This window comes from Tachyglossus aculeatus, chromosome 17, assembly GCF_015852505.1.
Source record: "Tachyglossus aculeatus isolate mTacAcu1 chromosome 17, mTacAcu1.pri, whole genome shotgun sequence".
NCBI classification, from domain to species: domain Eukaryota; kingdom Metazoa; phylum Chordata; class Mammalia; order Monotremata; family Tachyglossidae; genus Tachyglossus; species Tachyglossus aculeatus.
The window spans coordinates 57,308,479-57,335,774 of record NC_052082.1 but is presented as its reverse complement, the minus strand read 5'-3'; the positions used below and the strand labels follow the sequence as shown (position 1 = coordinate 57,335,774).

Below are 27,296 nucleotides of genomic sequence, written 5' to 3'. Positions count from 1 at the left end.
TCCCCGTGCGACCGAAGTAGCGACTCAAGGCCCTCGCCGGGTCGGGCCCGAGTCCCCGCTCGCCTGCTGGACGGTGAGCCGGGAAGACACGGCTGGGATCGGGTCGGCGTCCCAGCCCGCCTCTTCCGGGAACCCACCGAGGCTGCCTGGCAGTGGGCGGATGGGTTAGGCCACTTCGGGGGGAAGCAGCGTGGCTCAGTGGAAAGAGCCCAGGCTTTGGCGTCAGAGGTCGTGGGTTCAAATCCCAGCTCCGCCACTTGGCAGCTGTGTGACTTTGGGCAAGTCGCTTCACTTCTCTGGGCCTCAGTTCCCTCATCTGGAAAATGGGGGTTAAGACTGTGAGCCCCCCGTGGGACAACCTGATCACCTGGTAACTTCCCCTGTGCTTAGAGCAGTGCTTTGCACATAGTAAGCGCTTAATAAATGCCGTCATTATTATTATTAAGTTTGGGGAAGAGAATCTAGGGCACGGAGCGGGGCTAGCGGTGTCAGCCGTGAGGGGCTGGGGTGACCCCTTGATCGGGGCTGTGGAGAGCCAGTGGCTACTGTGTAGCCTCCTCGGCTTGCCCTGGCGGCGGCCCCAACTTGTGCCCTCCGCCCCCCACATTGAGGTTAGGCCAAGAAGGGCCCCGGGCGGGTGCCAGCAGGACAGCACGTTCAGGCCAGGACCATGGCTATGTAGGATTTATTGCAAGTGATGGAGAGAAGTAAAGGCATCGGGGGCCCCGGGTCGGAGGGGGTGATGAGGCACCGTGGTAGGGGCAGGGTGACGGGGCGGGGGGCCGAGACGACCACCACCGCCCCGGCCCCGCCCCAACTCGCCGGCTCGGCCCGCTCTCGGCCGGGTATCCTAGGCGTCCCGGCCGGGCAGATGCCGGTGACGGACGACGTGTCGTGTAAAAACATTCGGACCGCATAGAAAAATAACCTTCTCTTCCAGCCCGGGGGTCCCCGGCCCCCGGCCCCCCGTCACCGCTCGGGCGGGAGGAGTCCCATAAGGCCACAGGGTGTCAGCGCCCGGAGCAGCGGGAGGAGGGGCATGGCCGGCCTCGGAGCCCAGTCGGCTACTGGCCCAGGCTGTCTTCCGTGACGCCCTGGGCGGCCAGCTCGGCCAGCACGTTGTCCAGATAGTGGGGGTCGGGGTAACCGTGGCCGGTCAGGTTCAGCCCCATCTCGGTTTTGTGGTGGATCTCGTTCCAGACCACGGTGTCCGTCTCCCCGGTGGTGCTGGACGTGCCCACGGTGAAGATGAGGCGCCGCTTCCACGCCACCTTCAGCAGCTCCAGGACCTGGGGGCGGGCCGCCGGGGCACACCGGGTGAGGGGGTTCTGCCCGCTCCCGGCCACCCGGGCGATGACACACCCAGGGGGACACCCGCCCTCCGGGAAGTTTGCTCGGACCCGGCCACGGTGTCCCCCAGGAAACGGCGGCCAGGCCGTAGGCTGGCAAGTCGCTTCCCTGGCCGCTTGGCATCAGGGGCGATGCCGCCACACCCCCAGAAAGGGGGTGAGAGCTTTGAATAGCAGTCTCAGAGGCCCAGAGAGGAGACCTTATCGAAGGGAGGCGGCGGGGAGGCCGGGGTAGGGGAGGTGCAAGACAGGCTGAGAGAGAGCAGGACCCAGGCGACCGGCGATAAGTACCTTGCGACCCTGGGCGTTATCGGGCAGGTAGCAGTGGCGGGGGAAGCCCCGGGCGGTGAACGGCTTTCCCGGGTTGGGATGCTCGGGGCCCTGCGGTGGCAGAGGAGATGACTCAGTTGGGAGCCCACGACGCCTGGCCCGGCCCCTCTCGGCGGGATCCGGGGGCCGAGCTGAGAGCTGTCACACCTCTCCCAAGAGTGGCACGGGTGAGGTTACCGGCCTTCGTGCCAGGGCTGAACTGATGCCCCGTAGGCCCAGGGCAGGTTTCTGGGCCCTTTGTGAGCCCCAAATGATTCTCCCCTATGGCTGTTAGGGGGCTAGTGAGGAGGGGGCTGAGAAGGCCCCCCCAGCCCCCGCCGTCCCGGCAAACGCAGCCAACTCACCTGGATCCCCCTGGCGATGGAGTAGACGATCTGGATGGTCCCGCAGTCCTCGTGGCCGGGCAGCGACACGGCGAACGTGGACACGTCCATCTTCCCCTTGGGTTGCGTGCCCGTCTTCTCCCCGTAGATGGTCTTACAGGAGGGACACCGCAGACTGCCGTCCTGTACCGGAGGGCCCAAACCCCGGGCTGAGGAGGCTCAGCGGGGGTACAGCCCCTCCAGGGTGGTCAAGTGGGCACTCTGCCCCCCAAAGGGTCCGCTCCCCGGGCCGCGGCGTTGGCAAAGCAGGCATAGGGTCTGGGGGCGAGGCAGGCTACGTGCTCTTGGGCTCCCGCGGATCTCCAACTGCTGCCGCCCCCATCTTTGAGTTTTGTTGCCAAGTTTCAAGGGGGATGTTCAAGTTACTCCTGAACCTAGGGCTCCTGACCTCCAGCTCCCTCCCCTCCACCATCCCCGTTGGAGTTATCTCCCCCTCAACTCCCCATCATCATCATCATCAATCGTATTTACTGAGCACTTACTGTGTGCAGAGCACTGGACTAAGCGCTTGGGAAGTCCAAGTTGGCAACATCTAGAGACAGTCCCTACCCAACAGTGGGCTCACAGTCTAAAAGGGGGAGACAGAGAACAAAACCAAACCTACTAACAAAATAAAATAAATAGAACAGATATGTACAAGTAAAATAAATAGAGTAACAAATATGAACAAACATATATCATCATCATCAATCGTATTTATTGAGCGCTTACTATGTGCAGAGCACTGTACTATGCGCTTGGGAAGTACAAATTGGCAACGTATAGAGACAGTCCCTACCCAACAGTGGGCTCACAGTCTAAAAGGGGGAGACAGAGAACAAAACCAAACATACTAACAAAATAAAATAAATAGAACAGATATGTACAAATAAAATAAATAAATAGAGTAATAAATATGTACAAACATATATCCATCTATACAGGTGCTGTGGGGAAGGGAAGGAGGTAAGATGGGGGGGATGGAGAGGGGGACGAGGGGGAGAGGAAGGAAGGGGCTCAGTCTGGGAAGGCCATATATACAGGTGCAGTGGGGAAGGGAAGGAGGTAAAATAAATAGAATAGATATGTACAAGTAAGAGAAATAAATAGAGTAATAAATATGTACAAACATATATCCATCTATACAGGTGCTGTGGGGAAGGGAAGGAGGTAAGATGGGGGGGATGGAGAGGGGGACGAGGGGGAGAGGAAGGAAGGGGCTCAGTCTGGGAAGGCCTCCTGGAGGAGGTGAGCTCTCAGTAGGGCCTTGAAGGGAGGAAGAGAGCGAGCTTGGCGGATGGGCTCCCTGCCTCGTCTCCCCATCCATCCCATCCTCCCCAAACCTCAGCACCTCGCTCTGAAGGAATCCCGCCTCCGAGACCCCTCCTAGAAACGCCAGACTCGGGGACGGGGGGTAGAAAGTGGCGGGGCCGTGGCCTCTCCCGGTTTTCGGTGGTCGGCGCGCACGGCAGCGGGGGGGGATTGGCGCTCGGGGCCCTGGCCTCACCCGGTTCCCGTTCTTGTACATGGCCAGCACACAGAGCAGGTGGAAGGCATGACCGCAGTCGGTGAGTTTCCCCACGGCGTTGGGGCCAGTCTTGCCGTCAGCCGCGTCGCTGTACCCCGAAGCCGCCGACAGCTTCTCCATGCAGATCAGGCAGTCCTGGAGACGGCGAGAGCCCGGTCACCCCACACCATCATCATCATCCAATCGTATTTATTGAGCGCTTACTATGTGCGGAGCACTGTACTAAGCGCTTGGGAAGTACAAATCGGCAACATCGAGAGACAGTCCCTACCCAACAGTGGGCTCACAGTCTAAAAGGGGGAGACAGAGAACAAAACCAAACATACTAACAAAATAAAATAAATAGGATAGATATGTACAAATAAATTAAATAAATAAATAGAGTAAAAAAAATATGTACAAACATATATACATATATACAGGTGCTGTGGGGAAGGGAGGGAGGTAAGATGGGGGGATGGAGAGGGGGACGAGGGGGAGAGGAAGGAAGGGGCTCAGTCAAACCACCCTAGTATGTATATATGTTTGTTATATATGTATATATGTTTGTACGTATTTATTACTCTATTTACTTGTACATCACCCTAGTATGTATATATGTTTGTTATATATGTATATATGTTTGTACGTATTTATTCCTCTATTTACTTGTACATCACCCTAGTTTGTATATATGTTTGTTATATATGTATATGTTTGTACGTATTTATTACTCTATTTACTTGTACATCACCCTAGTATGTATATATGTTTGTTATATATGTATATATGTTTGTACGTATTTATTCCTCTATTTACTTGTACATCACCCTAGTATGTATATATGTTTGTTATATATGTATATATGTTTGTACGTATTTATTACTCTATTTACTTGTACATCACCTTAGTATGTATATATGTTTGTTATATATGTAGATATGTTTGTACGTATTTATTACTTTATTTACTTGTACATCACCCTAGTATGTATATATGTTTGTTATATATGTATATATGTTTGTACGTACTTATTCCTCTATTTACTTGTACATCACCCTAGTTTGTATATATGTTTGTTATATATGTATATATGTTTGTACGTATTTATTCCTCTATTTACTTGTACATCATCCTAGTTTGTATATATGTTTGTTATATATGTAGATATGTTTGTACGTATTTATTCCTCTATTTACTTGTACATCACCCTAGTATGTATATGTTTGTTATATATGTAGATATGTTTGTACGTATTTATTCCTCTATTTACTTGTACATCACCCTAGTATGTATATATGTTTGTTATATATGTAGATATGCTTGTACGTATTTATTCCTCTATTTACTTGTACATCACCCTAGTATGTATATATGTTTGTTATATATGTATATATGTTTGTACGTACTTATTCCTCTATTTACTTGTACATCACCCTAGTTTGTATATATGTTTGTTATATATGTATATATGTTTGTACGTATTTATTCCTCTATTTACTTGTACATCATCCTAGTTTGTATATATGTTTGTTATATATGTAGATATGTTTGTACGTATTTATTCCTCTATTTACTTGTACATCACCGTAGTATGTATATATGTTTGTTATATATGTATATATGTTTGTACGTATTTATTACTCTATTTACTTGTACATCACCCTAGTATGTATATATGTTTGTTATATATGTAGATATGTTTGTACGTATTTATTACTCTATTTACTTGTACCTATCTATTCTATTTATTTTATTTTGTTAATATGTTTGGCTGTGTTCTCTGTCTCCCCCTTCTAGACTGTGAGCCCGCCGTTGGGTAGGGACCGTCTCTATATCATCATCATCAATCGTATTTATTGAGCGCTTGCTATGTACTATATGTTGCCGACTTGTACCTCCCAAGCGCTTAGGACAGTGCTCTGCACACAGTAAGCGCTCAATAAATACGACAATGAATGAATGAATCTATTCCAGCGCTTAGAACAGTACTTGACATATAATAAGCACTTCCCCCTCCCCATCCCCCAGCGTTACCTCCTTCCCCTCCCCACAGCACCTGTATATATGGATATATATTTGTACAGATTTATTACTCTATTTATTTGTACATATTTATTCTATTTTTTTTTTTTGTTAATATGTTTTGTTTTGTTCTCTGTCTCCCCCTTCTAGACTGTGAGCCCTGGGCATGCCTGGGCACGCCTCACCTCGCCATCTCCTTTAGCCCACCGAGAATGAGGAGACGGGGTTCCTTCGAAGTGGGGTGCTGAAGTTTGGGAAAAGATGGGATTGATGGGGAGACTGGAAGCAGGGAGCCTAGTATGTATGTATGTATATATGTTTGTTATATATGTATATATGTTTGTACGCATTTATTACTCTATTTATTTTACTTGTACATATCTATTCTATTTACTTTATTTTGTTAATATGTTTTGTTCTCTGTCTCCCCCTTCTAGACTGTGAGCCCGCTGTTGGGTAGGGACCGTCTCTATATGTTGCCAACTTGTACTTCCCAAGCGCTTAGTACAGTGCTCTGCACACAGTAAGCACTCAATAAATACGATCGATTGATTGATTGATTGAGGGGGATGTCCCTACCACCCGCTCCCGGCACAGAGGGCTGCTGCTCACCATTCATTCATTTGCATTTATTGTGCGCTTACTGTGTGCAGAGCACTGTACTAAGCGCTAGGGAAGTACACGTTCCCTACCCTTCTAGACTGTGAGCCCACTGTTGGGTAGGGACCGTCTCTATATGTTCCCAACTTGTACTTCCCAAGCGCTTAGTCCAGTGCTCGGCACGCAGTAAGCCCTCAATAAACACGATTGAATGAATGAATGAATGGAGAAGCAGCGTGGCTCAGTGGAAAGAGCCCAGGCTTTGGAGTCAGAGGTCATGGGTTCAAATCCCAGCTCCACCACTTGTCAGCTGGGTGACTTCGAGCAAGTCACTTACCTTCTCTGTGCCTCAGTTCCCTCATCTGTAAAATGGGGATTAAGATTGTGAGCCCCCCCGTGGGACAACCTGATCACCTTGTAACTTCCCCAGCGCTTAGAACAGTGCTTTGCACATAGTAAGCGCTTAATAAATGCCATAATTATTATTATTATTATTAAGTTGGCAACACATAGAGACGGTCCCTACCCGACAACGGGCTCCCAGTCTAGAGGGGGGAGACAGACAATGAAACCTGTGGACAGGTGTCAAGTCGTCAGAATAAATAGGAATAAAGCTAGATGCATCTCATTAACAAAATAAATAGAATAGTAAATATGGACAAGGAAAATAAATAGAGTAATAAATCTGTCCAAACGTATATACAGGGGCTGTGGGGAGGGGAAGGAGGTAGGGCGGGGGGGATGGGGAGGAGGAGAGGAAAAAGGGGGTTCAGTCCTTGTTCAGTCCAAAACAAAACATATTAACAAAATAAAATAAGTAGAATACGTACAAGTGAAATAAATTAATAAATAGAGTAATAAATAAATAGACAGAGTAATAAATAAATAGAGTAATATATGTGGCTCAGTGCAAAGAGCACAGGCTTGGGAATCAGAGGTCGTGGGTTCAAATCCCGGCTCCGCCACTTGTCAGCTGGGTGACTTTGGGCAAGTCCCTTCACTTCTCCGCGCCTCAGTTCCCTCATCTGGAAAATGGGGATTAAGACTGTGAGGCCCCACGTGGGACAACCTGGTTACCGTGACTGTCTCTCTATGTTGCCAACTTGCCCTTCCCAAGCGCTTAGTCCGGTGCTCTGCACACAGTAAGCGCTCAATCAATACGATTGATTGATTGTATCCTCCTCAGGGCTCAGAACAGTGCTTTGCACATAGTAAGCGCTTAACAAATGCTATCATTATTATTATAAGATAATATAAGATATATCTTATAGTATAAGATATATTATTATTATATTATTATATATTGTTATATTATAAGATAAGATTATAAGATAATAATAATGATAATATCGCTATTATTATTATTATTATTGTTACCTCATCCGGAGGGCTCTGCAGCTCGGCGAGGTACCTCTTCACCACCTGCCCGGGCTCGGTGGGTGGGACGTCTGGCAGGGAGACCGGGAGAGGGAAGGAGGGAGAGAAATGTTTTCGGGGGGTTTGTCAGGACAGGGGTCATAGGGGCCGGCAGAGAAAGCAAAAGAGGCCCGAGCTCCTGAGGGGAGATGGATTAAAAGGGTTAAAACGGCAGCGTGTTAGTGCTGGAGGAGGAGGAAGAGGAGGAACGGGAAAACTGGGGCCGGGAAAACCCGCTGGATACGGAGAAGCAGCGTGGCTCAGTGGAAAGAGCCCGGCCTTTGGAGTCGGAAGTCGCGGGCTCATTCGTTCATCCACTCATTCATTCATTCAATCGTATTTATTGAGCGCTTCCTGCGTGCAGAGCACCGCACTAAGCGCTTGGGAAGTCCAAGTTGGCCACATAGAGAGACGGGCCCTACCCAACAGTGGGCTCACAGTCTAGAACAGCACCTGTATATATGTTTGTACATATTTATTCTTCTATTTATTTATTTTATTTGTACATATCTGTTCTATTGATTTTATTTTGTTAGTATGTCTGGTTTTGTGCTCTGTCTCCCCCTTTTAGACTGTGAGCCCGCTGTTAGAGAAGCAGCGTGGCTCAGTGGAAAGAGCCCGGCCTTTGGAGTCGGAGGTCGCGGGCTCATTCGTTCATCCACTCATTCATTCAATCGTATTTATTGAGCGCTTCCCGCGTGCAGAGCACCGGCCTAAGCGCTTGGGAAGTCCAAGTTGGCCACATAGAGAGACGGGCCCTACCTAACAGTGGGCTCACAGTCTAGAACAGCACCTGTATATATGTTTGTACATATTTATTACTCTATTTTATTTGTACATGTCTGTTCTATTGATTTTATTTTGTTAGTATGTCTGGTTTTGTGCTCTGTCTCCCCCCTTTTAGACTGTGAGCCCGCTGTTGGAGCAGCAGCGTGGCTCAGTGGAAAGAGCCTGGGCTTGGGAGTTGGAAGCCACGGGTTCAAATCCTAGCTCCGCCACCTGTCAGCTGGGTGACTTTGGGCAAGTCACTTCACTTCTCTGGGCCTCAGTTTCCTCATCTGCAAAATGGGGATGAAGACTGTGAGCCCCCCCGTGGGACAACGTGATCACCTGGTATCTCCCCCAGTGCTTAGAACAGTGCTTTGCACATAGTAAGCGCTTAATAAATGCCATCATCATTATTATTATTATTAGGGACTGTCTCTATTTATTTATTTATTTATTTTATTTGTACATGTCTGTTCTATTGATTTTATTTTGTTAGTATGTTTGGTTTTGTGCTCTGTCTCCCCCTTTTAGACTGTGAGCCCGCTGTTGGAGCAGCAGCGTGGCTCAGTGGAAAGAGCCTGGGCTTGGGAGTCGGAAGCCACGGGTTCAAATCCTGGCTCCGCCACTTGTCAGCTGGGTGACTTTGGGCAAGTCACTTCACTTCTCTGGGCCTCAGTTTCCTCATCTGTAAAATGGGGATGAAGACTGTGAGCCCCCCGTGGGACAACGTGATCACCTTGTATCACCCCCAGCGCTTATAACAGTGCTTTGCATATAGTAAGCGCTTAATAAATGCCATCATTATTATTATTATTATTAGGGACTGTCTCTATATGTTGCCAACTTGGACTTCCCAAGCGCTTAGTACAGTGCTCTGCACACAGTAAGTGCTCAATAAATACGATTGATTGATTGATTATTATTATTATTCAGCACCCGCACTAGGGAACGGGTGTTGGATTCATTCATTCATTCAATCGTATTTATTGAGCGCTTACTGTGTGCAGAGCACTGGACTAAGCGATTGGGAAGTACAAGTTGGCAACATATAGAGATAGAGTTAGTCTAGCTGGGTTCAAATCCCGGCGCCGCCAATTGTCAGCTGGGTGACTTTGGGCAAGTCACTTCTCTGGGCCTCAGTTCCCTCATCTGAAAAAGGGGGATGAAGACTGTGAGCCGCCCCCCTTGGGACAAACTGATCGCCTTGTAACCTCCTCAGCGCTTAGAACAGTGCCTTGCACATAGTAAGCGCTTAATAAATGCCGTCATTATTATCATTCGATCGTATCTGTTGAGCGCTTACTGTGTGCACAGCACTGTACTAAGCGCTTAATAAATGCCATCATTATTATTCATTCAATTGTACTTATTGAGCACTAACTGTGTGCAGAGCACTACACTAAGCGCTTGGGAAGTCCAAATTGGCAACATATAGGGACGGTCCCTACCCAACAACGGGCTCCCAGTCTAGAATAATCATTATTATTATTTGCCATCATTATTATTCATTCAATCGTATTTATTGAGCCCTGTGTGCAGAGCACCGTACTAAGCGCTTGGGAAGTACAAGTTAGCAACATATAGAGACGGTCCCTACCCAACAACGGGCTCACAGTCTAGAATAGTCATTATTATTATATGCCATCATTACTATTCATTCAATCATATTTATTGAGCGCTGTGTGCAGAGCACCGTACTAAGCACTTGGGAAGTACAAGTTGGCAACATATAGAGACAGTCCCTACCCAACAACATGCTCACAGTCTAAAATAATCATTATTATTATTATTATTATTATTATTAAATGCCATCATTATTATTCATTCAATCATATTTATTGAGCGCTTACTGTGTGCACAGCACTGTACTAAGCGCTTGGGAAGTCCAAGTTGGCAACATATAGAGACGGTCCCTACCCAACAGTGGGCTCACAGTCTAGAAGGGGAACACAGAGAACAAAACCAAACATACTAACAAAACAAAATAAATAGAATAGATATGTACAAATAAATTAAATAGAGTTAAAGATATGTACAAACATATATCCATATATCCAGGTGCTATGGGGAGGGGAAGGAGGTAAGGCGGAGGGGATGGAGAGGGAGAGGAAGGAGGGGGCTCAATCTGGGAGAGGTCTCCTGGAGGAGGTGAGCTCTAGAGTGAGTGATTGAATTCATTCATTCAATCGTATTTATTGAGCGCTTACTGTGTGCAGAGCACTGGACTAAGCGCTTGGGAAGTCCAAGTTGGCAACATCTAGAGACGGTCCCTACGCAACAGCGGGCTCACAGTCTAGAAGGTCTCCTGTCCCCGGCATTGGGGGACCCCGAGCCACCGATCCCTCGGCCCGGATCCCATGTGGACACCACGCCGGACGATCCAATCCCACCGCGCCAGACGGATATCTCCGTTTTCCCCCCCCAGGCACCCCGCTTCCCAGCAGCCGAGCGGGCTTTTTTTGGCCCCTGCCCCAGTCCCGGATCCGTGGGACCGCGCTAAGAGTGGACGCAGGACTGGAAGCTCATCGTGGGCAGGGGATATGTCTGTTCTATCGTTGGGTTGTACTCTCCCAAGCGCTTAATACAGTGCCCCAAACACACGCGGCTCAGTGGAATGAGCCCGGGCTTTGGAGCCCCACGTGGGACAACCTGATCACCTTGTAACCTCCCCAGCGCTTAGAACAGTGCTTTGCACATAGTAAGCGCTTAAGAAATGCCATCATCATTATTATTATTATTTGGAGTCAGAGGTCAGGGGTTCAAATCCCAGCTCCGCCAATGCCAGCTGGGTGACTTTGGGCGAGTCACTTCACTTCTCTGGGCCTCAGTGACCTCATCTGGAAAATAGGGATGAAGACTGCGAGCCCCCCGTGGGACAACCTGATCACCTTGTAACCTCCCCAGCGCTTAGAACAGTGCTTTGCACATAGTAAGCGCTTAATAAATGCCATCATCATTATTATTATTATTTGGAGTCAGAGGTCAGGGGTTCAAATCCCGGCTCCGCCAATTGCCAGCTGGGTGACTTTGGGCGAGTCACTTCACTTCTCTGGGCCTCAGTGACCTCATCTGGAAAATAGGGATGAAGACTGTGAGACAACCTGATCACCTTGTAACCTCCCCAGCGCTTAGAACCGTGCTTTGCACATAGTAAGCGCTTTATACATGCCATTATTATTATTATTATTATCGACACTGCTCCGTCTCCTCTGGACAACACCACTGAGAGGGGCAGCTGGAGGGGCATCCCTAATCTCCAGGCCGGCCACAAGCTTCTCACCCTGGTCTTCTAGACTGTGAGCCCACTGTGGGTAGGGACCGCCTCTATATGTTGCCAACTTGTCCTTCCCAAGCGCTTAGTCCAGCGCTCTGCACACAGTAAGCGCTCAATAAATGCGACAATGAATGAACGAACCGTCTGCCCAACTGGCACCCCCACCACTCCAGCCTGGCCCGCTGGGGTGACGACCGCGGGCCGGTCACACCGCCTCGGGGCCTCCATTTCCTCATCCGTGAAATGGGGATGGGCTCTCCCTCCCTCTTGGATGCCAAGCCCAGCGGAGGAAAGGTGTTGTGCCTGATCTGATTATTCCCAGCTCCTCGACGCCGGGCACGGAAGCGGGGCCGAAGCGGTACCAACTGGGGGGGGAACGGCTGCCTTCCGAAACGCGGCTAAAGAGAGAGGAAAGAGGGGGAGAGGTGGGATGGGGTGAAAGAGGAGCATCGCGCAAGCGTCGGAAGGCGGGATGGGGGGCTGCCGGGAGGGCCGGCAGCCCCCCGAGAGGAGCGGGGGGTTTCTCTCCCGGAGGCACTACCTTTCCTGGACAGTCTCCTCAGTCTCTTGACTGAGCTGTGACTTTTAGCGGACAAACGGGAGGCGGGAGTGCTGGCGGGCGGCGGTGGGCGAGGCAGGCACGGGGGGATGCCGAGGGCGGACGTCAGGACACTGGTCACGCCTGCGGGGAGGGCGGCGGGGAGAGGCGGACATGCGGGGGAGCCGGCGGCCGCGGGGTGGGGGGAGAAAAACGAGAAGCAATCAATTCAGCACGGGACCCGAATTAAACCCGGCAGAGTACTGTGGGTGGCCGGCAGGAACGGAGGGAGGAGGATGGACGGAGAGGAGGAAGGAGAGGGTACGGCCCGGAGACCCCCCCGAGGGGGGGTGGGAGGGGATCAAGGAGAATCTTCGGACCCCGACACAGAAAGAAGGTGCCCAAGGCCCCCCGACACTGACCACCATTTGGTCCCGTGGGGTTAGGGCTGGGTGGCACGGGGACAGATGGGATCTGGGCTCAGTCCAGTGCTCTGCACACGGTAAGCGCTCAATAAATACGAATGAATGAATGAATCTGGGGCAGCCAGCTACCCAAAGCAGCTCTCTGGGAGTTACGGGCACTGCCAACTGCCAGTCTTCTCGACTGTGAGCCCACTGTTGGGTAGGGACTGTCTCTCTGTGTTGCCAACTTGTACTTCCCAAGCGCTTAGTACAGTGCTCGGCACACAGTAAGCGCTCAATAAATACGACCGATGATGTTGATGATGATTGAATGAGTGAATCTGGGGCAGGCAGGTACCCAAAGCAGCTCTCTGGGAGTTACGGGCACTGCCAACTGCCAGTCTTCTAGACTGTGAGCCCACTGTTGGGTAGGGACTGTCTCTATATGTTACCAACTTGTACTTCCCAAGTGCTTAGTACACTGCTCGGCACACAGTAAGCACTCAATAAATACGATTGATGATGATGACTGAATGAATGAATGAATGAATCTGGGGCAGGCAGCTACTCAAAGCAGCTCTCTGGTAGTTACGGGCACTGCCAACTTCACTGCCAAGTGCCAGTCTTCTCAACTGTGAGCCCACTGTTGGGTAGGGACTGTCTCTAGATGTTGCCAACTTGTACTTCCCAAGCTCTTAGTACAGTGCTCGGCACACAGTAAGCGCTCAATAAATACGATTGATTGATTGATTGATTGATTGCCAACCTCTCACGCCCTGATCTGCCCAGGTCCACAGTGCTCCATGCCAGGCTGGCCCCGGATCCTAGCGGGGTTTGGTCCCACCTGGGGCGGGCAGGCGAGCTCATCTAGTTTTGAAATTTCAAATCCCCGTCGTCCTTCCGGAAGCAGAATCCCCCTCCGGTCCAGAGGCCAGAGGAATCTCGTCCCGGGCTCAGGACACAAGAACGACCCGCTGTTTTCAGGAGGTGCCCAAAGACCCGGGCAGTCCATTGGAGGTCCGGTGGGTAGAAAGGGCGGCCCCCGGGGCCGAGACAGACGCGATTGGGATTTTGCGGTCTCCTGAGGCGGAGGAGGTGGTCAGCGGCCGGCCCGCTTGTCTCCGGGCTCGGCTCCTCCGCCTCCTGGGTCTGTTCTGTCCCGGAGAGGGTGCTATTCTCCCCCATTTCACAGGTGGGAAAATGGAGGCCCAGCGGTGAGGGACTTGCCCGAGGTTTCCCAGCAGGCGGGGGTAGCGGTGGCACTCGAACCCGGGCCTCCTGGGCCCCAGTGCCCACCGGTCACCTCCCATCGTCAAGGCAGGATGGGGGTGCCAAGGATTGGTTCTCTGGGCACCGGGGGCGGAGGAGATCACCCCCGGGGACGAATTCCTCCAGGCCTGAGGGAGCAGCCAGCCTCTGCCAGGCTCACAAGGGACCAATCCCTGGCACGATATGCCACCAGTGCGGGAAGCCCGGGCCTGGTGCTGGGTTCAAAGCTCCCGGCCTCAGGCCCTCTCGGAAAGGTGACGGAAAGCTCGGGATGTGTGACCCCCTCATCCGGCTCCCGGGGTGACCGCCCACCCCACTCCCCGGTCACAACTTCACATGGCGCCGCGCTCCGCTGGCCAGGGCTAACGGCCCCCGGGCCTGGGCATCCTGTGGGATGTTTCTGACGGACCGCCCTCGCCCTGGGATCCAAGAGGCTCACCTGCCAGGGCCTGCTGAATCCGGCTGGACCTCTGTGTTTGCACGGGGATGCTCCCAGGAACGCTGGAGGGGAAAAAACAGAGAAAGAGCGTCAAGGAACGCGTGGGCTGCGAGCCAGGCAAAGCCCGGGGGCCGGTGCCCAGTGTGCCACCCTCCTCCCTCAGAGGGGAGACCCACCCAAACACCAGAACCAGTGGGGAGGAAGGGACCACACATAATAATAATGGCATTTATTAAGCGCTATGTGCAAAGCACTGTTCTAAGTGCTGGGGAGGTTACACGGTGATCAGGTTGTCCCACGGGGGGCTCACAGTCTTCATCCCCATTTTCCAGATGAGGGAACTGAGGCACATAGAATTTCTCTGGGCACCGGGGGGGCGGAGGCGGAGTAATATTATTACTCTAACTTGTACATATCTATTCTATTTACTTTATTCTGTTAATATGTTTTGTTCTCTGTCTCCCCCTTCTAGCCTGTGAGCCCGCTGTTGGGTAGGGACCGTCTCTAGATGTTGCCAACTTGGACTTCCCAAGCGCTTAGTCCGGTGCTCTGCACACAGTAAGCGCTCGATAAATACGACTGATTGATTGATTGCCATAGAAGTGAAGTGGACTTGCCCAAAGTCACCCAGCTGACAAGTGGCGGAGCCGGGATTCGAACCCCCGACCTCTGACTCCAAAGCCCGAGCTTTTCCCACTGAGCCACGCTGCTTCCCATCACATCACACGAGCCCGTAACCTTGGCGTTCTCCTCGACTCCCCTCTCATTCCACCCAAATATTCGGTCCTTCACCAAATCCTGTCCGTTCTACCTTCACAGCGTCTCTAAAACTCATCCTTTCCTCTCCATCCAAACCGTGACCGCGTTAATCCAATCGCCCTATCCAGCCTGGATTACTGTATCCCTGCCTCCTGCCTCTCCCCGCTCCAGGCCAGATTCGCTCTGCTGCCCGGGTCGCTTTTCATTCATTCAATCGTAGTTATTGAGCGCTTATACTGTGTGCAGAGCGCAGTACTAAGCGCTTGGGAAGTCCAAGTTGGCAACATCTCGAGACGGTCCCTACCCAACAGCGGGCTCACAGTCTAGAAGGGGGAGATAGACAACAGAACAAAACATATTAACAAAATAAACTAAATAGAATAAATATGTACACGTAAAATAAATAAATCATCATCATCATCATCAATCGTATTTATTGAGCGCTTACTATGTGCAGAGCACTGGACTAAGCGCTTGGGAAGTACAAATTGGCAACATATAGAGACAGTCCCTACCCACCAGTGGGCTCACAGTCTAAAAGGGGGAGACAGAGAACAAAACCAAACATACTAACAAAATAAAATAGATAGGATAGATATGTACAAGTGAAATAAATAGAGTAATAAATATGTACAAACATATATCCATATATACAGGTGCTGTGGGGAAGGGAAGGAGGTAAGATGGGGGGGATGGAGAGGGGGATGTGGGGGAGAGGAAGGAAGGGGCTCAGTCTGGGAAGGCCTCCTGGAGGAGGTGAGCTCTCAGCAGGGCCTTGAAGGGAGGAAGAGAGCGAGCTCGGCGGATGGGCAGAGGGATTGGGGGCATTCCAGGATAAATAAATGGATGGATCAGGATGGACAGAGCCCACGGTCCAAAGGAAAGACCCCCAACTTCCCTCCGCAGCCCAGGCCCCTTCCCGCTGCCCAGCTGGAGAAATCCCCCGGACTCCCTCCTGACCTCCACGTGTCCATGGGGCTCCAGAAACCATCGACAGGGAATGGGAGGAAATGGAAACCGCCGAACGCGAGCCCTTCTAATAATAATAATAATAATTGGCATTTGTTAAGCGCTTACTATGTGCAAAGCACTGTTCTAAGCGCTGGGGAGGATACAGGGTGATCAGGTTGTCCCCCGTGGGGCTCACAGTCGCTTTTCTACACAAACACTCAGGCCACATTTCCCCACTCCTCAAGAACCTCCAGTGGTCACCCACCACCTCCGCATCACACAGACACGCCGCACCGTCGGCTTTAAATAATAATAATCATAATAACGATAGCACTTACTAAGCGCTTACTATGTGCAAAGCACTGTTCTAAGCGCCGGGGCGGTTACAGGGTGATCAGGTTGTCCCACGGGGGGCTCACAGTCGTTAATCGCCATTTTACAGATGAGGGAACTGAGGCCCAAAGAAGTGAAGTGACTTGTCCAAAGTCACACAGCTGGCAACTGGAGGAGCCGGGATTTGAACCCATGACCTCTGACTCCAAAGCCCGGGCTCTTTCCGCTGAGCCACGCTGCTTCTCTTAAAGCACTCCATCCCCTCACTCCCTCCTTTCTCACCTCGTGGCTCTCCTACGCTGACCCAGAGATGGTCTCCTTGGCAGCGGGGAGCCGAGGAGCCCCCTTTTTCCTCTCCTCCTCCCCATCCCCATCCATTATGTTGCCAATTTGTACTTCCCAAGCGCTTAGTACAGTGCTCTGCACATAGTAAGCGCTCAATACGATTGATTGATTGATTGAGCCCCACCGCCCAACCTCCTTCCCCTCCCCACAGCACCTGTATATATGAATATATGTTTGTACAGATTTATTACTCTATTTATTTATTTTACTTGTACATATTTATTCTATTTATTTTATTTGGTTTATACGTCTTGTTTTGTTCTCTGTCTCCCCCTTCTAGACCGTGAGCCCGCTGCTGGGTAAGGACCGTCTCTCTATGTTGCCAACTTGGACTTCCCAAGCGCTTAGTCCAGTGCTCTGCACACAGGAAGCGCTCAATAAATACAACTGATTGATTGATTGATTGATTTTTAGACTGTGAGCCCACTGTTGGGTAGGGACTGTCTCTATATGTTGCCAATTTGTGCTTCCCAAGCGCTTAGTACAGTGCTCTGCACATAGTAAGCGCTCAATAAATACGATTGATGATGATTTGTTCTCTGTCTCCCCCTTCTAGACTGCGAGCCCGCTGTTGGGTAAGGACCGTCTCTATGTGTTGGACTTCCCAAGCGCTAAGTCCAGTGCTCTGCACACAGGAAGCGCTCAATAAATACGACTGATTGATTGATTGATTGATTTGTTCTCTGTCCCCCCCTTCTAGACTGCGAGCCCGCTGTTGGGTAGGGACCGGCTCCAGATGTTGCCAACTTGGACTTGCCAAGCGCTCAGTCCAGTGCTCTGCACACAGTGAGCGCTCAATAAATACGATTGATTGATTGATTGATTGATCTCCGTCAGAAGCCGCCTTCTCCCGTTCTGAACCGCACCCCAGACGGCTGGAAGCGTAGCCTCGCTGAACAGGACAGGCCTCTTCCTCGCAGGGTGGAGCGGACTTGTCGAAACCGGCCTCCAACGGAGACCTAACCCCCTCCCGGGGTCCCTCCCTCTTCCAAGAGAAGCGGCGCGGCTCGGTGGAAAGAGCCCGGGCTTTGGAGTCCGAGGTCATGGGTTCAAATCCCGGCTCCGCCGACTGTCAGCTATGTAACTATCACTTCGCTTCTCTGGGCCTCAGTTCCCTCATCTGTCAAATGGGGATGAAGACTGTGAGCCCCCCGTGGGACAACCTGATCACCTTGTGACCTCCCCAGCGCTTAGAACAGTGCTTAGCACTTAATAAATGCCATCATTATTATAAGACTTGGGTCTGTCAGGGGCCGGGCTTGATCTCCTGGTGGCCCAGGGCTAGGAGAGAGGGCAGAAAGAGTGCCATGACAGGGACAGAGTAAGCGCTTAATAAATGCCACCTTCATTATTATTATTATTAATGAATCTTACCATCTTACCCCCCATCTTTCCTCCTTCCCTTCCCCACAGCACCTGCATATATGTATATATGTTTGTACAGATTTACTACTCTATTTATTTTACTTGTACATATCTATTCTATTTATTTTATTTTGTTAGTATGTTTGGTTTCGTTCTCTGTCTCCCCCTTTTAGACTGTGAGCCCACTGGTGGGTAGGGACCGTCTTTATGTGTTGCCAACTTGGACTTCCCAAGCGCTTAGTCCAGTGCTCCGCACATAGTAAGCACTCAATAAATACGATTGATTGATTGATTGATTGAAGTGCCACCACCCTGAAGCCATCAGGCTCCTAAAAACTTGCCGGCCTCCACCCCCCTGTCTCCCACCTGACCCAAGGGTGGGCTCGCGATAGAGAGAGGAGGCAGGGCGGGGGCGGCCCCGGCTGCTGGCACCTTCGTGGGTTCAAATCCCAGCTCTGCCAACTGTCAGCTGGGTGACTTTGGGCGAGTCACTTCCCTTCTCTGGACCTCAGTGACCTCATCTGTAAAATGGGGATTAGTTCAGACCCGCCGTGACCGGAGAATGGCCCGAGTTTCCCTGCCCCGGGGAACACAGAGGTGGCAGGCTGCCCGGGGGTGAGGGTGAAACCGCTAAAGGGCGGGGAGGAGGCTCCCCTGCCCGCCTGGGCAGCTAGACTGTGAGCCCGTTGTTGGGTAGGCACCGTCTCTATATGTTGCCAACTTGGACTTCCCAAGCGCTTAGTCCAGTGCTCTGCACACAGTAAGCGCTCAATAAATACGACTGAATGAATAATAATGATGGCATATAATAATAATGATTATTCTAGACTGTGAGCCAGTTGTTGGGTAGGCACCGTCTCTCTATGTTGCCAACTTGGACTTCCCAAGTGCTTAGTCCAGTGCTCTGCACACAGTAAGCGCTCAATAAATACGATTAAAAGAATAATAATGATGGCATAGAATAATACTGATTATTCTAGCCTGTGAGCCCGTTGTTGCGTAGGGACCATCGCTATATGTTGCCAACTTGGACTTTCCAAGTGCTTAGGACAGTGCTGTGCACACACTTAGCGCTCAATAAATACAACTGAATGAATAATAATGATGGCATATAATAATAATGATTATTCTAGACTGTGAGCCAGTTGTTGGGTAGGCACCGTCTCTATATGTTGCCAACTTGTACTTCCCAAGTGCTTAGTACAGTGCTCTGCACACAGTAAGCGCTCAATAAATACAATTGAATGAATAATAATGATGGCATTTAATAATAATAATAATGATTATTCTAGACTGTAAGCTCGTTGTTGGGTAGGCACCGTCTCTATATGTTGCCAACTTGGACTTCCCAAGTGCTTAGGACAGTGCTGTGCACACAGTTAGCACTCAATAAATACAATTGAATTAATAATAATGATGGCATATAATAATAATGATTATTCCAAACTGTGAGCCCATTGTTGGGTAGGGACCATCTCTATATATTGCCAACTTGGACTTCCCAAGCGCTTAGGACAGTGCTGTGCACACAGTTAGCACTCAATAAATACAACTGAATGAATAATAATGATGGCATATAATAATAATGATTATTCTAGACTGTGAGCCCGTTGTTGGGTGGGCACCGTCTCTATATGTCGCCAACTTGGACTTCCCAAGCGCTTAGGACCGTGCTGTGCACACAGTTAGCGCTCAATAAATACGATTAAATGAGTAATAATGATGGCATTTAATAATAATAACAATAATAATAATAATAATGATGATTATTTTAGACTGTGAGCCCATTGTTGGGTAAGGACCATCTCTATATGTTGCCAATTTGTACTTCCCAAGCGCTTAGTACCGTGCACTGCACACAGTAAGCGCTCAATACAACTGAATGAGTAATAATGATGGCATATAATAATAATGATTATTCTAGACTGTGAGCCAGTTGTTGGGTAGGCACCGTCTCTATATGTTGCCAACCTGCACTTCCCAAGCGCTTAGTCCAGTGCTCTGCACACAGTAAGTGCTCAATAAATACGATTGATTGAATGAATGAATGAAAGGCTGTTCTCTGCAGCTGGCTAAATCGTCCCTTCTCTCTGACCCCCTGAGGAACAGGTCGGGCTGGACTTGCCCGCGGCTCGTTTCGGTTGCCCTGGGCCAACGGGGGCCGGGGGCCGGAGCGCGAGAAGCCCACCTCCTATTTCCCCGCCACGCTCCTGGATTCCCGATCCCGCCTGGCCCGTGGACCAACCAATCAACCCCAATCCAGACTCTTCCCTCCAGTTTGCCGCCCGGCTCCCGGGCCTGACGGAAACCTTAGCCGGGAATTTTGGTTACGGGGGGCCGGAGTACACCGGTCGAGGGTACGCCCAAGCCAAGCTCCTTTCGCCTCTCCCGCGAGAAGGGTCAGCGGGACATCCCAATTTATTTTCTTAAATTTATTAAATTTATTTTCCCTTCAAGGCCCTACTGAGAGCTCACCTCCTCCAGGAGGCCTTCCCAGACTGAGCCCCTTCCTTCCTCTCCCCCTCGTCCCCCTCTCCATCCCCCCCATCTTACCTCCTTCCCTTCCCCATAGCACCTGTATATATGGATATACGCTTGTACATATTTATTACTCTATTTATTTAACTTGTACATATCTATTCTATTTATTTTATTTTGTTAGTACGTTTGGTTTTGTTCTCTGTCTCCCCCTTTCAGACTGTGAGCCCACTGTTGGGTAGGGACTGTCTCTAGATGTTGCCAATTTGTACTTCCCAAGCACTTAGTACAGTGCTCTGCACATAGTAAGCGCTCAATAAATACAATTGATGATGATGATCCCAATTATTCTATTTATTTTATTTTGTTAGTATGCTTGGTTTTGTTCTCCGTCTCCCCCTTTTAGACTGGGAGCCCGCTGTTGGGTAGGGACCGTCTCTAGATGTTGCCAGCTTGGACTTCCCAAGCGCTTAGTCCAGTGCTCTGCACACAGGAAGCGCTCAATAAATACGATTGATTGATTGATTGATCCCAATCCGGAATAGCCGCCGATCAGGCCGGCCTAGATCGGGTCCCGCGCTCCAGTCGGGAAGGCCTGCCGGGCCACTCTCCCACCCACCTAAAACACCCCTCCGTCCCCGCCACCTTCCTCCACCCCCGTCCAACTTCAGACTCCGGCAGCCCGTTCTAGGTTCACATGATGCCTCATATAATAACGATGGCATTTATTAATCAATCAATCAATCGTATTTATTGAGCGCTTACTGTGTGCAGAGCACTGTACGAAGCGCTTGGGAAGTCCAAGTTGGCAACATATAGAGACGGTCCCTACCCAACGGCGGGCTCACAGTCTAGAAGGGGGAGACAGAGAACAAAACCAAACATACTAACAAAATAAAATAAATAGAACAGATATGTACAAGTAAAATAAATAGAGTAATAAATATGTATAAACGTATATCCATATATACAGGTGCTGTGGGGAAGGGAAGGAGGTAAGGTGGGGGGGATGGAGAGGGGGACGAGGGGGAGAGGAAGGAAGGGGCTCAGTGTGGGAAGGCCTCCTGGAGGAGGTGAGCTCTCAGTAGGGCCTTGAAGGGATCTACAAATCCCTCTCTGAGTGTCAGGGGGCCACGGGGGAGGCGATGGGTAATAATAATAATAATAACAATAACAATAATAATAATAATAATAATAATAATAATAATAATAATAATGATAATTCGGTAAAATGGAGATTAAGACTGGTAGCCCCACGTGGGACAACCTGATTACCTTGTATCTACCGCAGCGCTTAGAACAGTGCTTGGCTCATAGTAAGCGCTTAACAAATACCGTCATTATTACCTTTTCTACAAATCCCTCTCTGAGTGTCAGGGGGCCACGGGGGAGGTGATGGGTAATAATAATAATAATAATAATAATAATAATAATAATAATTATTATTATTATTATTATTATTTGGTAAAATGGAGATTAAGACTGTGAGCCCCACATGGGACAACCTGATTACCTTGTATCTACTGCAGCACTTAGAACAGTGCTTGGCTCATAGTAAGTGCTTAACAAATATTGTCATTATTATCTTTTCTACAAATCCCTCTCTGAGTGTCAGGGGGCCACGGGGGAGGTGATGGGTAACAATAATAATAATAGTAATAATTTGGTAAAATGGAGATTAAGACTGTGAGCCCCACATGGGACAACCTGATTACCCTGTATCTACCGTAGAGCTTAGAACAGTGCTTGGCACGTAGTAAGCGCTTAACAAATACCGTCGTTATTATCTTTTCTACAAATCCCTCTCTGAGGGCCTCGAAGGGAGGAAGAAGCCCCTTACCCTTTAATCTGGCCCCACGTGAGGGAGGTGGGGGGACACCAGGAGGCCTTCCTCCTCCAGGAGGCCTTCCCAGACTGAGCCCCTTCCTTCCTCTCCCCCTCGTCCCTCTCTCCATCCCCCCCATCTTACCTCCTTCCCTTCCCCACAGCACCTGGATATATGGATGTTTGTACGTATTTATTACTCTATTATTTATTTTACTTGTACATATCTATTTTATTTTGTTAGTATGTTTGGTTTTGTTCTCTGTCTCCCCCTTTTAGACTGTGAGCCCACTGGTGGGTAGGGGCCGTCTCTAGATGTTGCCAATTTGTACTTCCCAAGCGCTTAGTGCAGTGCTCTGCACATAGTAAGCGCTCAATAAATACGATTGATGATGATGATGATACCAGGGGGTGTGGGAAGAGGAACGAGACGCCGCGGCTAAATGGACCAACCCACGCCGGGCCGGCCGGGCCGCGGGGCCGTACCTGGTTCCGTTGGACGTCGACGGTCCGGGCTGGGCGAGGTGGGGGGGCGGCGGGGCCGCCCGGCTGCGGCGGGACCCACGCCGGGGCGGCACCGAGCCGCGGGGCCGAGCGCCCGCCGGCCAGCGCGGGCTTGCTGTAGGGCGCGAAGGCCTGGTGGGCCCCGAGGGCGGCCGTCCGGTGCGGGGCCGGGGCCGCCGAAGCCGCCGGGAGGTGGGCCGCCCAGTGCCGGGACCGGTGGGAGACGGGGCCCGACCCGCCGCCTCCGCCGGCGCCGGCGGCCAGGCACTGAAGGCAGGAGCAGGCCAGCCCCGCGGGGCCGGGCGGGCCGGGGACCGCGGTGGCCGGGTAGGGTGGGCCCAGGCTCCGCCGGACGCTGCGCCGGAAGCTGGACGTCTTGTTCACCTGCGTCCGGCTGCCGTAGTGGACGGTATAGTTGTAGCCCAGGGCCGCCAGGTCGGCCCCGGGGCTCCCGCGGGCGAACTGCTGCTCCAGGTAGACGCAGACGCTCATCTCGTACGGCGTCCAGCCGCCCTCGTCGTTCAGCCACTCCCAGAGGACGCCCTGGCCGGGGGCCGACAGCGCCGGGTACAGGTGCCGCCGCACGTAACGCATGGTGCCTGCGGGACGGGGGACGGTTTCGGGGGGCCTTCCCGGAGAGACCCCCTCCCGTCCCCCCCCGGGCCCTGCGTCCAGTCCAGGTCTCCGGCTCTGTCAGGTCCAACCGGGATGATAATAATAATAATGATGATGGCATTTATGAAGCGCTTACTAGGTGCCAAGCACCGTTCTAAGCGCTGGAGAGGTTACAAGGTGATCAGGTGGGCCCACGGGGGGCTCACAGTCTTCACTCCCATTTGACAGATGAGGGAACTGAGACCTAGAGAAGTGACTTGCCCGAAGTCACCCAGCTGACAATAGGCGGAGCGGGGATTTGAACCCATGACCTCGGACTCTAAAGCCCGGGCTCTTTCCACTGGGCCACGCTGCTTCTCATTGGATGCGGGAAGGAAACGCCCGCTGGTTGCCCTCCTGGCATCCAATCAATCAATCAATCAGTCGTATTTATTGAGCGCTTACTGGGTGCAGAGCACTGGACTAAGCGCTTGGGAAGTCCAAGTTGGCAACTTATAGAGACGGTCCCTACCCGACAGTGGGCCTCACAGGCTAGAAGGGGGAGACAGTCAACAAAACCTATTAAAAGAATAAAATAAATAGAATAGATATGTACAAGTAAAATAAATAGAGTAATAAATGCGTACGAACGTATATACATATGTACATCCACCCTCATGGTTAAGGATGAACTATATAGAGAAGCAGCGTGGCTCAGCGGAAAGAGCCCGGGCTTCAGAGTCAGCGGTCATGGGTTCAAATCCCGGCCCCGCCAACTGTCAGCTGGGTGACTTTGGGCGAGTCACTTCACTTCTCCGGGCCTCAGTTCCCTCATCTGCAAAATGGGGATTAAAACTGTGAGCCCCCGGTGGGATAACCTGATCACCTTGTAACCTCCCCAGCGCTTGGAACGGTGCTTGGCACATAGTAAGCGCTTAACAAATGCCATTATTATTATTATTATTATTATTATTATTATTATTGATAAGGGCACCACGGATCTCTTATTATTATTATTATTGATAATAATAATAATAAGAGATCCGTGGTGCCCTTATGCTTCTGGGTGACCTCAGCCAGAGTCCTCTCCCCAGCTCAGCGGCGCAAGGGCCGGAGGGTTGGGAGACTCGAGTTCTAATCCCACTCTGCCCTAGCCAACTGGGTGACCTCGGCCCAGTCACTTCCCCCGCCTGGGCCTCGGTTTCCCCATCTGTAAACTGAGACCACGCCTCAGACCACGACAGGCCCGGGCAGACCACAGGGCGGTGGCCGATCCGATTATTATATACCTACCCGTAATTTTTTGTTATCGTAATGTCAGTCTCCCCCGCTCTAACAACAATAATGGTATTTGTTAAGCGCTTACTATGTGCCAAGCACTGTTCTAAGCGCTGAGGGGGGGGATACAAGGTGATCAGGCTGTCCCACGTGAGGCTCCCAGTCTTAATCCCTATTTTCCAGATGAGGTCACTGAGGCCCAGAGGAGTTAAGTGATTTGCCCCAAGTCACCCAGCTGACAACTGCCAGAGCTGGGATTTGAACCCATGACCTCTGACGACTCTTCTAGAGAAGCAGCACGACACAGTGGAAAGAGCCCGGGCTTTGGAGTCAGAGGTCATGGGTTCGAATCCCGACTTCACCACATGTCTGCTGTGTGACCTTGGGCAAGTCACTTAGCTGCTCTGAGCCTCAGTTACCCCATCTGTAAAATGGGGATTTAGACTGTGAGCCCCATGTGGGACAACTTGATCACCTTGTATCCCCCCCACCAGCGCTTAGAACAGTGCTCTGCACATAGTAAGCGCTTAACAAATGTCATCATTATTATTATTATTATTATTCTAGACTGTGAGCCCACTGTTGGGTAGGGACCGTCTCTATATGATGCCAACTGGGACTTCCCAAGCGCTTAGTACAGTGCTCTGCACACTGTAAGCGCTCAATAAATACGATTGATTGATTGATTCCCGAGTCCGTGCTCTTTCCACTGAGCCACGCTAGGCTATAAGCTCGCTGTGGGCAGGGAATGTGTCGGTTGATTGTTGTACTGTACTCTCCCAAGCGCTCAGTACAGTGCTACGCACACAGTAAGCGCTCAATAAATACCACTGAAGGTTAGAGAAGCAGTGTGGCTCACTGGAAAGAGCCCGGGCTTTGGGGTCAGAGGTCATGGGTTCAAATCCCGGTTCCGCCAATTGTCAGCTGGGTGACTTTGAGTAAGTCAGTTCACTTCTCCGGGCCTCAGTTCCCTCATCTGTACAATGGGGATGAAGACTGTGGGACAACCTGATCGCCTTGTAACCTCCCCAGCACTTAGAACAGTGCTTCGCACATAGTAAGCGCTCAATAAATACCACTGAAGCTTAGAGAAGCAGCGTGGCTCAGTGGAAAGAGCCCGGGCTTTGGGGTCAGAGGTCATGGGTTCAAATCCCGGCTCTGCCGATTGTCAGCTGGGTGACTTTGGGCAAGTCGCTTCACTTCTCCGGGCCCCAGTTCCCTCATCTGTACAATGGGGATGAAGACTGTGGGACAACCTGATTGCCCTGTAACCTCCCCAGCGCTTAGAACAGGGCTTTGCACATAGTAAGCGCTCAATAAATACCACTGAAGGTTAGAGAAGCAGCGTGGCTCAGTGGAAAGAGCCCGGGCTTTGGGGTCAGAGGTCATGGGTTCCGATCCCGGCTCCGCTAATTGTCAGCTGGGTGACTTTGGGCAAGTCGCTTCACTTCTCCGGGCCTCAGTTCCCTCATCTGTACAATGGGGATGAAGACTGTGGGACAACCTGATCGCCTTGTAACCTCCCCAGCACTTAGAACAGGGCTTCGCACATAGTAAGCGCTCAATAAATACCACTGAAGCTTAGAGAAGCAGCGTGGCTCAGTGGAAAGAGCCCGGGCTTTGGGGTCAGAGGTCATGGGTTCCGATCCCGGCTCCGCCAATTGTCAGCTGGGTGAAGTCAGTTCACTTCTCCGGGCCTCAGTTCCCTCATCTGTACAATGGGGATGAAGACCGTGAGCCCCCCGTGGGACAACCTGTGGGACAGCGCTTTGCACCTAGCAAGAGCGTAATAAATGCCATTTAAAAAAGATAAAAATTACCTTGCCTCTGCTCCAGCGTTCAGCACAGGGATGCGCGGAACGAATCCCGCGGAGTTACGGAAAAGGCCCCTGCCGGTCCCGCCTCTCCCCGACCCCCGGGTGGCTTACCGGTGTCCTGGCGGAACTGGGTCCAGCTGGGGAGGTCGATGACGTAGGGGGCTAAAGCGGGGTCGGCCTGCCCCAGGGGGACGCTGCCCCCCTGGGACCCCCCGCGCGGGCCCTGGTGCCACACAAACCGCTCGATGTAGCCGCACACGGAGCCGCTGTAGGGCCTCCAGCTGCCCCCCTCGTCCTGCCACTCCCACACGGCCACGGCGGTGCCCGCCTGCGGGGCCGCGGGGCTCGGGGCGATGGCCATCTCCGCGGGGCGGGCGCGGGCGGGCTCACCCGACGGGGTCCCCTCCGCCGCCGCTCATCTCCGGCTGCCGCCGCCAACCTGCCGGAGCGAAGCACGCGGCCGTTAGGGCCCCGTGCCTCTGTTAGAGAAGCATGGAAAAGAGTCCGGGCTTTGGAGTCACAGCTCGTGGGTTCAAATCCCGGCTCTGCCAGTTGTCAGCTGGGTGACTTCGGGCAAGTCACTTCACTTCTCTGGGCCTCAGTTCCCTCATCTGGAAGATGGGGATGAAGACTGGGAGCCCCCCCGTGGGACAACCTGATCACCTTGTAACCTCCCCATCATCCTCATCGATCGTATTTATTGAGCAGAGCACTGGACTAAGCGCTTGGGAAGTCCAAGTTGGCAACATCTAGAGCCGGTCCCTACC

The 27,296-nt window shown here is 51.3% G+C and overlaps 1 protein-coding gene across 1 annotated transcript; it reads right to left on the bottom strand.

The window, feature by feature from the left end:
• Positions 1-668: 668 nt before the first annotated feature.
• DTX2 (deltex E3 ubiquitin ligase 2) lies at positions 669-26,968 on the bottom strand. The gene is given in 10 exon segments (XM_038759121.1): positions 669-1,289; positions 1,641-1,730; positions 2,024-2,185; positions 3,549-3,704; positions 7,551-7,621; positions 12,173-12,313; positions 14,282-14,343; positions 22,823-22,867; positions 22,869-23,439; positions 26,641-26,968. Coding segments are annotated over 10 exon segments (1,773 nt in total). The 5' UTR covers positions 26,891-26,968; the 3' UTR covers positions 669-1,064.
• Between the last annotated feature and the right edge of the window lie 328 nt (positions 26,969-27,296).